Source organism: Drosophila bipectinata, chromosome XL (assembly GCF_030179905.1).
Source record: "Drosophila bipectinata strain 14024-0381.07 chromosome XL, DbipHiC1v2, whole genome shotgun sequence".
Classification (NCBI taxonomy): domain Eukaryota; kingdom Metazoa; phylum Arthropoda; class Insecta; order Diptera; family Drosophilidae; genus Drosophila; species Drosophila bipectinata.
Window position 1 is genome coordinate 18,399,124 of NC_091734.1, and position 12,654 is coordinate 18,411,777.

Genomic DNA, 12,654 nt, shown 5'->3' on the forward strand with positions numbered 1-12,654 from the left:
GCCTAATCTACTCGCAAGTTCTTCTTCTGATTTACCCATAATTACAATATCGTCAAAATACGGAAGGACGCCCGGTATATTTTGCAGTATTCTTTCAATGCAGCTTTGGAATATTCCTGGGGCAGCTGAAATTCCGAATTGTAGTCTTGTTACCTTAAATGCTCCTTTGTGAGTAGCGATTGTTTGCATCAAAGCTGATTTCTCGTCTACTACCAATTGTTGATACGCTTGGGCCAAATCTATTTTTGCGAAAATTGAGCCTCCTTCTATCTAATAGCATATTCTTCATATGGCTTGAGGAGTGCGTAAGGAATTCGACGCGGTGGTAGTCTGACCGGCGGAACTTCCTGGTCCACTTTGAGGGCCACTGGCGGCCCCGTATACCGGCCAAGTTCTGATGAAAACAAATGGTCGAATTTTCTTAGAATTTCCGCGATACCATTGCCGCACTGCACGCCATGAATGCCTTCTATGCGGATTCCGAGGGGTTCAAACCAGTTGCATCCTAGAAGGTTTGTCCCGGTGCCGGACGTGACGACCAATGGCAGATTGCAGATACGGCGATTGTTGTAGTGGATTGACGTGTCGGTGATTCCCTTGACCGGAATGGGGTTACGTTGATAGTCGCTTAGCTTTAGGTGGCACTTGACGAGATCGGGATTACCATTTGGCCAGATGTATCGATACGAAGACTCCTTCATGATGGTGACGGGCGACCCGGAATCCACTTCGAACTGGCATGATCGACCGTTGATGACCACGGCCACAGATTTCTTGGGGCTGACCACCGGAACTATTTGATGAACGCGTCCGTGCGATGGCCTGTTGTTACGCATATTACTGGGCGTAGGAGATGACGATTTTGCTGACCCAGCTTGACTGTTACTGCCGCATACCCGACGTATGTGGCCAGTTCGACCACAGGAATGACAAGTGGCGTTGCGGAACGGGCACTTCTTACGGACGTGCCGACCCCCACAACCCGCACAACTCGAACTTATTCCGTGGATGGACTCGGTGCTCGAAGACTCGAGGCGTCGGATATTGTCGCCTCGAATCGACAACGCACTCGCAGCGGCTGCTTCACTAGTGACGGCTCGTTCCATGGCCCGCTGCACCGTCAATTCGGGGTCGGCTAGCAGGCTTCGCTGAAGACCTTCGTCGCGCATGCCACACACAAATCGGTCCCGCAACATGCGATCCAGCATCTGCCCGAAATTGCACCCTACCGCCAGGCTTCTTAATGTGGCCATGTAGTTACCGACGGACTCGTCGGGTTGCTGATCACGCTTGTGGAAATGGTAGAATGCAGCAATCTCCGATTGGCGTGGTACCAAGTGACTGGTTAATATATCATAGACTTCTGTTAATTCCAAATCACTGACTTGCCTGGGTGATGCTAACGACACTAGTAACTCATAAAGGGGTGCGCCCGCTAGTGTAAGAAACGCCGCCTTCTTCCGATCCTTGTCCATGATGCCATTCGCTAAAAGGTACAGCTCGAAGCGATCTCGATACGCCTTCCATTTCCCAGGGGTTAGCAAGTCGAAAGGTTCCAGAGTTCCAACTCCCGCCATGGCGACTCCGCAAGTTTGGAAAACCGCTTTCCGCTTATCCGTACTGGCCGTAGTATTTGGCTCAACTGTACAGCCGCTCTCAGTGAGACTCCCTCGTGGAGTTGATTGATTATCACTTATTTCTTGTTTTACCTCTTCGCCGGAGCTTTTCTCAGCTTGACCAAAAGCTCGGCGCTTATCCATGTGCTTGCTTCAAGAATAATACGACTACCGCAATTGGACGTACGGTAAATACTCGTCACCGTCAATTCCGTCTCTCTTTCTCCCTGTACGATAACTGTTGAATTTAATTAGCTTACGCTCGGGGATTAGAATCCCATCCTCGTCGCCAATTTTATGTATGCGCAAGCATATATTAAATTTATTCAATATAATTCAGTAATGAAAATGGAAGTAACAATTAGTACTGGGGGTTATTATAATGAGGGGAAATGATGGATGGCCGTGACTGCAGCTCGATCTGCAGTGGCTCACGATTGAGTGAAGACTGACTTCAGTCGAACGAGATCGCCGCACGAGAGAATCCAGTCGCATACATAACAGTACCCAAGCAAATAACGAGACCCGCGACGGAAAGGCCAGCAGAGACGCAGAGATTCTTCCAGAGAATTTATGTGGACTTTTTAGGGCCGTATCCGAGATCCAAAAGAGGGAATATCGGAATATTTATCGCACGAAGCGACGCGGAACAAACTACCGGTCCGGTCGTCAAACTACCGCATCGTCCGATTCCCGGCCGAAGGGGGTCCACCAAGTGGACGGTTGCCTTCGCCATAGACACCGCGAGCAATCCGATAAAGAGCCCGATCCTAAAATGTAACAAGGGCATCGCCGAACCGTTCTTATGTAATGCTAGCTCGCGGAAAAAGACGGCTGAGTCCATTATAGAAAAACGCGCAGATACGCAGCGAATCCACATACGCCAGGCACAGTAAGCCTTTCACCACGAAGCGGTGCAGAAGAGCTTGAGGGTGTAATTTTAATTTTATTATTTGGAGAACAGAGAAAGAGATACATGAAATGAAATATTATTCGTTAATTCCCTAATTTAAGCTAACTCTAAGATATATTACATTGGAATTCATTGCCCCCGCGCTACTATTTTAAGTTTTTTCAATTTCGATCATTTAACCTAGCATCTAGTTGGTAGATACGTAAGCCAAGAAGGAAAACTGAGTTTTTTAGCTAAGTAAGGGGAAACAGGGATGGGGAAAAGGTAAATGTATAAAATTACCTAAGCCTAATAAACATGAATTTTATAATGAGATAAAAGAAAAATAATTCGCCTCGCTTAATTCGCCACCGCCTTGCCGCTGTACCACCCCCAACTTTTGCGTTCTCGAGGATCTTGAGGATCTAAATAAAATCTGTTTTGAGAGGACTATGTTTGGCCTTCGCGATACGATACTAACGATAGAATTTATGATCTTCGAGGTAAGCATCAGGGAGAGAGAGGGGGCCCTATATGACCCATCCATTAGCCGACGAGGCCTAGCTGGCAACCGCGTGCAACCCCTTATCTCAGCCGTTAGTCCAAAGATGCCACCTCACCAGGTCGACTGTTCGTTACAAAGCCACCCATTTTGCACGCATATTTTGGGAATATCAAATATCCCTTGGTACTTATTTTTATACCCTTGCAGAGGCTTTCGCCCGAAGTTAGCTTTCTTTTCTTGTTTTACTAAGAAATCGTTGGTTTGAAATTTCGTGTTAACAGTATGAATTATTTTTGAATTTTGCTTAATAATTATTATAATTTAGTAAAAATTTTTATTAACTTTAATGCCGTTAAGTATACTATCATAATTGTGGATCCTGTGTCCAGTAAAAATAAAAATGTACAGTCCTCAATTGTTCTTTCGAGGCGTCCAAATAAAAAAATCCTTGGGGGTTCATTTAATTTTTTATTATTTTCCTCTTCGGTTAAGTTATACATACTCATTGCCGCTAAAGGATTTTGTCGAATGTTTTGGCTATGATTTCTGTTATAATTATTATTTAAATTAAGTGGGCTTTGGTTTTGCTGAATATTATTATTATTCGGATTTTACTAGGTGCTTAAGTGCTAGGTGTAATATGATTTCAGATTGCAGAGTCTGGGTTCTAAGTTGCGAGTGTGTTTAAATCTTTGGATTCACTCTGCATATTTGTTATTGGGTTTCTGTGTTTTACCATTGCTATTGTTTACATTAATTTAGATTGCAACGTTGGCCTTATTAGAAGTTGTGTATTAGCGGGTAGAGTGTAGGGTGTATTAGGGGGGTAGTGATGACAATTGTATAACTCGCGTATGGGCGATGTTTCCTGGGTGTAGCGGAGGTGCGACGACCAGCGGTCAACTCCCGATCCAGACTTGCCAGCGCTTATGCGCGATGTTTCCTTGGTGTAGCGGAGGCGGGACGACCAGCGGCCAACTCCCGATCCGGACTCGCTAGCGCGTACGCGCGTTGTTTTCTTGGTGTAGCGGAGGTGCGACGCTTGGTCTTTAATGGCGAACTCCCGATCCGGACTTGCTAGTGCGTATGCGCGGTGTTTCCTTGAAGTTACGGAGGCACGATGCACGGTTTTTGGTGGCGAACTCCTGAGTCAGACTGGCTAACGCGCATTCGAGTTAGAAAAGCAGTGCGTTAGGATGTATTCACGGCAAGTATGAATCAACTCGGATGATTAATTTAATCAACTAATAGTTTAGTGAAGACCTCAGATACTACTGACTTAGCACAGTCATCTACGGCGCTAAGAACGCCCGGGTGCTATTTGACGTGTGCTAATTTAGTCGCCAAAACAATTCAAATCTAAAGGGAACTCAAGAAAGTATTACGCCTACATGCTACGCCTTCAAACTTCGAAAATGGTGCTCAAACAATGCAGACCTTTTGCAGGAAGTACCTAAGGAAGATACTGTGTGCGACGTGAAACTGGTTAAAACGCTGGATCCATTCAATGTCAGAACCCTTGGGCTCATACGAATGACCAACAAATACTATATTTGCGGAAGAACACAAAAATTCAAAGGTTGTCCTCGACCCGATACAGTTATTTAAGCCAGTTGAATTGAAGGCATAAATCTTCATAAAATACCTCTTCATGCAATACCTCTAAGAATTTAAAATAGACTGGGAGGATGAACTCCTGTTAGATCTCCAGTCAGAATAAAAACTAGCAAGCCTTGACAAGGCTTCTATACCCAGAGTGGCATCTGCAACAAAGCAATCATTACCTTGACTGCAATTGTGCGCAGCACTTCTCAAGCATAGAGTCTGACAAGATTAATGCTTAACTTTACCATCCTAAAAGAAACCATCTCCAGAGGAATGAGAACCATCTCCATAGGAACAAGCGCAAAATTATTACATTAAAAATTAACAATTACAACAAATTTACATAACAATTTTTGATTTTATGGTTTGGTATTTTTGCCTTCGTGTGAGTACCTGCAAGAGCTGCAAAATTGCCAAAATTGGAAGCATGCATCTCAAATTATTAAAAAGAAATTGCAAAGGGAAGATAATATGCCTATGATGAGTTTTCCAATGGGACGAGTCTTCAAAACAAATCCTGGACCCGATAATTTCGTCCGGGTAGTTGACATCAAAACGTCATCTCGAATTATCAAGAGACCAGTGGTGCGGTTAGCTCCCCTGTTTCCAGAAGAAATCAACAACATGCGCCCCTTGGACACTACCAGTAAGTCTGAACAGTCTGAGGAGCCCCCCACACAACGCAAAAGGGAAAGCCTTTCACCAAAACACATAATACTAGCACTTGTGTTGCAGTTTCCACTGGTCATGGTACAGTCAATAAAAATAACTGGTTGAGCAACAAGCCTGTAGTACGACAGTCTGGAAACAACGAGAATGGTAGTCTCAGAGTGGACAATGATAGTCTACTACGACCCATTTTGAAGGTCATGAAGTTTCTCTCAGCTGGATTGAGTAAACTTTCACATAAGTGCCAAAAATTGAAAGACACGGCATCCTGCAGATCAATTTTATAACCATCTGTTCGCGGAGCTTAAGTCAGGAAATACCTTAATGCATCACTCCCAACAACATCGATTACCGGTAATACCATTGGAAATGTAGCTAATAAATTATTCGGCATACTTGATTCCACGTACGCAGAAGGTATGGTCAAAATTATTGCAAAGGTAAAAGGCTACGAGGATTTCTCCTTCAGCTGGTCAAAAACCAAGTCTCTATTGTTGACTCTACCATTAACGTGGTGAGAAAGGTAAGCGAAGCTCCTACCAATCGCCTAAGATCTTTGGAACAACATATGACCATTATAAATCAACAACAAGAAAAATAACAAGGGACGCATCTGAAGAAATCATTTGTGATCCTCACAGCTCGAATGAGTGTACATGCAAATGGAATACAGCAAATGGTGTACATGCAAATGGAATAATTTCGCCCCTGATCAGATCTTTCAAGTTGCCAATTTTTAATAGTTTATATAATAACTATTAGATAATAACTTTAATAATAAATATTAACTATTACTTATTAAGTAAATAAAAGCTTACTTAATAAGTGTAAACAGGAAATGTATCATCTTCATTATTATTGTTTCTCTTAAGCACATGAATAGATTACAATTGTAGCGTATCACATTTTCTTAAAAAAAATATAAATTTCGAAAAATTCAGAAATTTTGACAAAAATTAATAAATTATATGTACATATATATTTCTGTTTCCATACTATATATTGGTGGTGTTGCTGTCAAAATTGTTCAAGCTAAAAAATAAGTTTGGCAATTACACCCATATAAGCTCATATGTTAATACAACCGAAATTCGCAAACACAAAATTTTGACATTTTTCCAATTATGTCTTAAGTTATTTTAAAATAAGTTATTTTAAACTTATTGTTCAAAGTTGTTCTTCTTTCATTTTTTACTTACAGTACTTTTAATTTACTTATTATCTTCACATTTCTATTAACCTTTTTACTTAATCATATTTTTGTTAGTTTTACTTCGTAGAACTATGCCATTCCTTAAAAGATATTTACTAAGTTAAGCTTTGTCTTTATACGCGTATGTACAAAGTATTAATTTTCTTTATATTTTTTGTTTATATACTTGTTTTTCCATGACGATTTATAAATTTGTTTTTTTATCATTTTTCTTTTACCGATGGGGTCTTATCTATTCTTATGCATGCATTTTCTTTTTTTTGGAACTACTAATAGTTTGGAAATACATAGAAATTTATTCCGTTGGCCATAGCTGACTGACAGCAGAGGGCCAACGGGCAAGCACATTTTGGAATCATTTAATTGCTTATTTTGGGTTTATAACGTGAAAAAAATTTAATTTAAGCTTTTCGGACGGGCTATTGGTTTTTTTTGTTGTTGTTGATTAAATGAAATTGCATAAGGATCGCTAAACTATATGATATAGCTGTCATATAACTGAACGATCAGAAATGACCATATTTATACTCAAGAATACAAGGGTATATTATATTCGTTTGAATGTGTGCAACATATAGAAGGAATCATCTAGAAGACATTTTCAGAGACTATAAAAGATCGATCTATAGAATTTGGCATGGAGAAAAGAGCAAGTACAACTTTTCTTACTCGGCACGTTCTAAAAAAAATCTAAAAAAAATTACACACGAGCCGTGTAGGAATAGTTTTTATACCCTTGCAGCGCATATTATAATTTTGGTCAAAAGTGTGCAACGCAGTGAAGGAGACATCTCCGACCCTATAAAGTATATATATTCTTGATCAGGATCACCTCCTGAGTTGATATGTGCATGTCCGTCTGTCTGTTTCTACGCAAGCTAGTCTCTCAGTTTTAAAGCTATCGACTTGAAACTTTGCACACACCCTTCTTTCTTTTGCACGCAGTATATAAGTCGGAACGACCGGAATCGGCCGACTATATCCTATGGCTGCCATATAACTGATTGATCGGAAGTAGTAAAATTTTCTAAAGTTTTCTAAAGATGTTTCTAAAGTTAAAGAGTTCAAATTTTACAAGAGAGCTATTGTTGGCAAAATAAAAATACTTGCCAAATTTCATTTCAGGATCGGCCGAATATATCCTATAGCTGCCATATAACTGAACGATTGGAAATGACCCAACTTTCGTGTTTTTGAAGATAGAAAGCTGGAACTTAGTACGGATTCTATTTTTGGTCAGTTGATCTAACCTACAAATTTCATAACGATCGGTCGACTATATCTTATAACTGACATTTAACTGAACGATCGGAAATGGTATTTGGCATTTATGAAGATAACTTAGGTATTTTTGAAGATAGAAGCTTGGGACTTTTTTTTTAGATTTTTTATTGTAATAAATTTTTTTTATTATGATATTTTCATAAGGATCGGCTAACTGTATTCGATGTTTGCGGTATATATATCCGGTTTTAACTGCAAGGGTATATAAACTTGGGTTCCGCCCGAAGTTAGCTTTCCTTTCTTTTTTTTGCCTGAAATTGGGAAAAAAATCAGGCACTATAAGAAATTTTAAAATTTTTTCTGGCCAAATCCTATTTTTATTTTGTTTTTTAGAATCAATAAAATAATTGTTGTTTATTTTCAAAGTTGTCGGTAGCCGACAAGTTTCCCAAGTTCGATTAATAATCAAAGCAATCCATTAATATGCCTTTATTTTGGCCGATACCACCTTCACCTTCTTCGTAGTTCATTTCGTCAGCAAGTCCATAACTCTTAGCGATCTCAAGAAAACTCATTCCGTCATCGACTATGTTCGCCTCATGTGGCATTATCAAAGGCGTAGGAGCAACAAGATAACCCAATGCTACAACTGCCAAATGTTCGAGCATAAATCAAATCAATGTTCTGTTAAAGCGTACTGTGCTGTCTGCGCTGGAAATCATAAAATTGCCGACTGCAACGAAAACTTAATTGCTTAGTGTGCCAATAGTCATAGAAATCACAAATCATCATCGCTCAAGTGTACTTCTCGAGATAATTACATCCAGCTAAGAGCGAAGGGCTATCCAAGACTATCTAGAAGTAACCTAGTTAAGGGGAGGGTAAGGTCAAATCATGCGAAAAAAGCCATTTTTTTGTGACTTTTTTCCTGACGGCACAGTTAAAATTTATTTATTCAACCAACGGTATATTAAAGTATGACATTAGAAGAATGTTTTATCAAATTTTTAAAAAAAAATATTTAAAAACAAGAAAGGAAAGCTAACTTCGGGCGGAGCCGAAGTTTATATACCCTTGCAGCTAAAACCGGATATATATCGCAAACATCGGATATAGTTGGCCGATCCTTATGAAATTTGGTAGGATGGATCAAAATTTAATCTGTACCAAGTTCCAGCTTTCTATCTTCAAAAACACGAAAGTTGGGTCATTTCCGATCGTTCAGTTATATGGCAGCTATAGGATATAGTCGGCCGATCCTTATGAAATTTGGTACGTTGGATCAACTGACCAAAAATAGAATCTGTATTAAATTTCAGCTTTCTATCTTCAAAAAAACGAAAGTTGGGTCATTTCCGATCGTTCAGTTATATGGCAGCTATAAGATATAGTCGGCCGATCCTTATGAAATTTGGCATGTCGTAATGTTTTGCCTCATGTCAAATTTGAACTCTCTAACTCTAAAAACACCAAAGTTATACCATTTCCGATCAATCAGTTATATGGCAGCTATAGGATATAGTCGGCCGATCCCGGTCGTTCCGACTATATACTGCGTGCAAAGGAAAGAAGGGTGTGTGCAAAGTTTCAAGACGATAGCTTTAAAACTGAGAGACTAGTTCGCGTAGAAACAGACAGACAGACAGACGGACAGACGGACATGCTCATATCAACTCAGGAGGTGATCCTGATCAAGAATATATATACTTTATAGGGTCGGAGATGTCTCCTTCACTGCGTTGCACACTTTTGGACAAAATTATAATACCCTCTGCAAGGGTATAAATATGGCAATGGTAGCAATTGTCCGGACGTGTCGCCAAAAAAAGTTGAATTGCGGTGCCCCTCATAACTCGGTGCTGGATCATTTGTAATCAAAAAATGAAAGTTCATTCGTTAGATAATAGTTCGCCCCAGGTAACGCTGTGAAGGTTTTTTGAAAATTGCAATTTTTTAATTTTTTCGAAGACTTTGAAGTGAAAAACTCAATTTTTTGGGAAAAAAATCGGTTAATTTGTCATTGCAAAATCAAAATTATGAACAAAAAAAAAAACTCGACAGCGTTACCTCGTAAAATATGTACAGAAATAGTGTTTAAAATTTCAAAAGGATCGGTGCAGTAGTTTTGAAGTTATGAGGGGCACCGACTTTGAAAACGTGAGTTGTGGGAAAAACGCTTTAAAGTTTTAAACACAAAAAAATCCAGTGTAAAACGTTTATGAGCAACTTCGTCAATAACTAATAACTTCGTCAATTTTGCTTTAATTGACTTGAAATTTTGACACAATATTCTTCAAATATTATGCACTCAATTTAAAAAATAAAAAAAAAATTAAAAAAAAAAAAAATTTAATACCTTACCCTCCCCTTAAATCTCCTTCTCTGCATTGCGGTTTTCTGATATTGTCGCTTCGAATTCTGCAGCTCAATAGGTTATGGGCCCAGGCACTGGAGAGTTCAAGTTATTCGGTGTGTCACTCGAGATTAAGAATAATGCGTGCTCTTTATCAAATTGATAAGTTAGAGGAGACAAACTATGACACATGGAAAATGCAGATGCGATCTGTATTAGTGCATTACGGTCTGTGGAGTGTTAAGTCTGGAGAGCTAACTGAAACGAATGTTCCGGAAGGACAACAGCTTGCGGCCTTAGACAGTAAGGCGTTGGCGACAATAACATTGAGTGTAAAGACATCTCAATTGGCCTACATCAAGAATTGCTTAACGGCAGTGGAGGCATGGACCAAGTTGAAGGAAGTTCATCAACCAAGCGGACCTGTACGAAAAGTACAGTTATACAAGAAACTGCTTCATAAACGTATGGAGCAAGGGCAGAGCATGCCGACCTACATAAGTGAATTTGTGGAAATTCTGGATTGTCTAACTGGAGTTGGAATAGAGATAAACGACGAACTTCGCACTATCGTTTTGCTATCAAGTCTTCCAGAGCAATTTGAACATTTCGTGGTCGCTATGGAGACACGAGATCAGTTACCTTCGTTCGAAGTTCTCACCATAAAGTTAAAGGAGGAGAGCGAAAGAAAAGGAATAACAGAAGAACGAGTAGACACTAAAGCATTTGCTGCAACGCACAACTCCCAGACTAAAACATATGGACAAAAAAAAACGAAAAAATATCGTTTGTTTCAAGTGTGGTGAAAAAGGGCATATTAGTTCCAGTGTCGAAGTGAGGGTGAGGGAGATCACCGCATGGCATCAAGAAGTGTGATGAATTGACAAAGCAGCCTGTTGCTTGCCTGTGACGTCAACAACATTGACAATTTAACATGGTGCTTGGATAGTGGCGCAACAAGCCATATGTGTTTCGCAAGAGAGCTATTTACAAAGTTTGAGAAGCACACTGAACAGATCGGACTGGCCGATGCTGGTTTCCTTCAAGCAGAAAGTATAGGTGACGTCAAGATTCAGATAGGCCAGTGCATGTTGACACTAAAAAATTTTCTCAATGTTCCGAAGATGACCGGAAATTTCTATTCCGTGAGCAGTTCTGTCCAGAACGGGTGCAAGGTGACCTTTAACGTAGAGGATGCCAAGGTGATGCAAGATGAAGAATGCATAGTGAAAGCCAAAAAGATTGGCAACTTGTTCTTGTTTGAAGGTGGCCGAAGTAAATGTTTGTCAGTTGTTGATAAAATCTTGCTACACAAGAGATACGGACATATTTTTTCTCTAGCTTGAATGAAATGGTATCCAAAGGGATAGTTCGTGGGATAGATAATATTCGGTGGCCAGAGAATATTCATTGCAAAACGTGTATGGTTAGCAAAAGCCATGTTCAACCTTTTCCATCATCAACTAGTAATCGGGCTAAGTAGCTTTTGGATCTGATACACGCAGATGTTTGTGGACCTTTTCCAACACTGTCCCTTGGAGTTTCCAAGTATTTTTATTGACAATAAATCCAGGAGAATTTTTTTTTACTTCCTGCATGGAAAGAATGAGGTGGTATCCAAATTCATCGAATTCAAAAATCTGGTGAAACGGCAGACAGGAAGAAGACTGAAATGCCTGCGGAGTGATAATGGCGGAGAATTTGTCAATAAACAGTTTCACGAATGTCTGAGGCAGCATGGAATCGACAGACAGCTAACAATAGCGTATACTCCCCAGCAATTGCGGAACGGGCAAATCGAACGCTAGAAATCGCTATAAAATAATCCCCTACCAGCATTACAGAGTATGACTCCTATGTAAGCGTGGACGGGTAAGAGACCTTAGGTAAAAAACCTTAAAGACCTTAGGTAAAAGAGACCCCTTAGGTTTTTGGGTCTCTTGCAGTTGCTCTGGACAAGGGTCCGAGGAAGGGCAGAAAATTTCAACCTAAATTTATGATTGGGTACTCTGTGGCAACCAAAGGTTATCGACTATATGACCCATCAACTGGACAATTGCTCGAGAAACGGGATGTATTATATTATGACGTGGCATCCAAGGGTGATACTGTGACGTTAGAGCCGGAGGAACTGGAAGAGGCCCGCCAGCAGCAGGGACCCGGAGATGCAGAAATCGTTTCTGACTTATCCATCGACGCTCCGATGAGAGCACAGATCAGTTCGAGAGTGCTGAATAAAAGGGTGAGCATATCGTGGAGGAGGCATGCAGGGGCCCCGGCCGGCCTAAGATCACCTGGACTGGAAAACCTGGACGCCCAAAGAAGCAGTACAATATCCTAGGCGCCCTTGTTTCGGAAAATGTTCCGATTCGGTTATTTTGCAAAGAGGTGCTGAAAAGTACAACTGAAAAGGAGTGGCGTGAAGCCATGGAAAGAAAATATGATTCTCTGGTTGACAACCAGACTTGGCAAATCACTGATTTACCCAAAAATCAGCGAGCCATTGGATGCAAGTGGGTGTTCAACGTGAAGCGTGATAAAGATGGCCAAATAGAACATTTCAAGGCTCGACTGGTA

General features: G+C 40.4%; 1 protein-coding gene across 1 annotated transcript; it reads right to left on the reverse strand.

The window, feature by feature from the left end:
- Positions 1 to 266: 266 nt before the first annotated feature.
- Positions 267 to 1,760, reverse strand: LOC122321344 (uncharacterized). The gene has a single exon (XM_043211183.2). It carries the CDS (start codon positions 1,758 to 1,760, stop codon positions 267 to 269), a length of 1,494 nt encoding a protein of 497 aa, XP_043067118.2.
- Between the last annotated feature and the right edge of the window lie 10,894 nt (positions 1,761 to 12,654).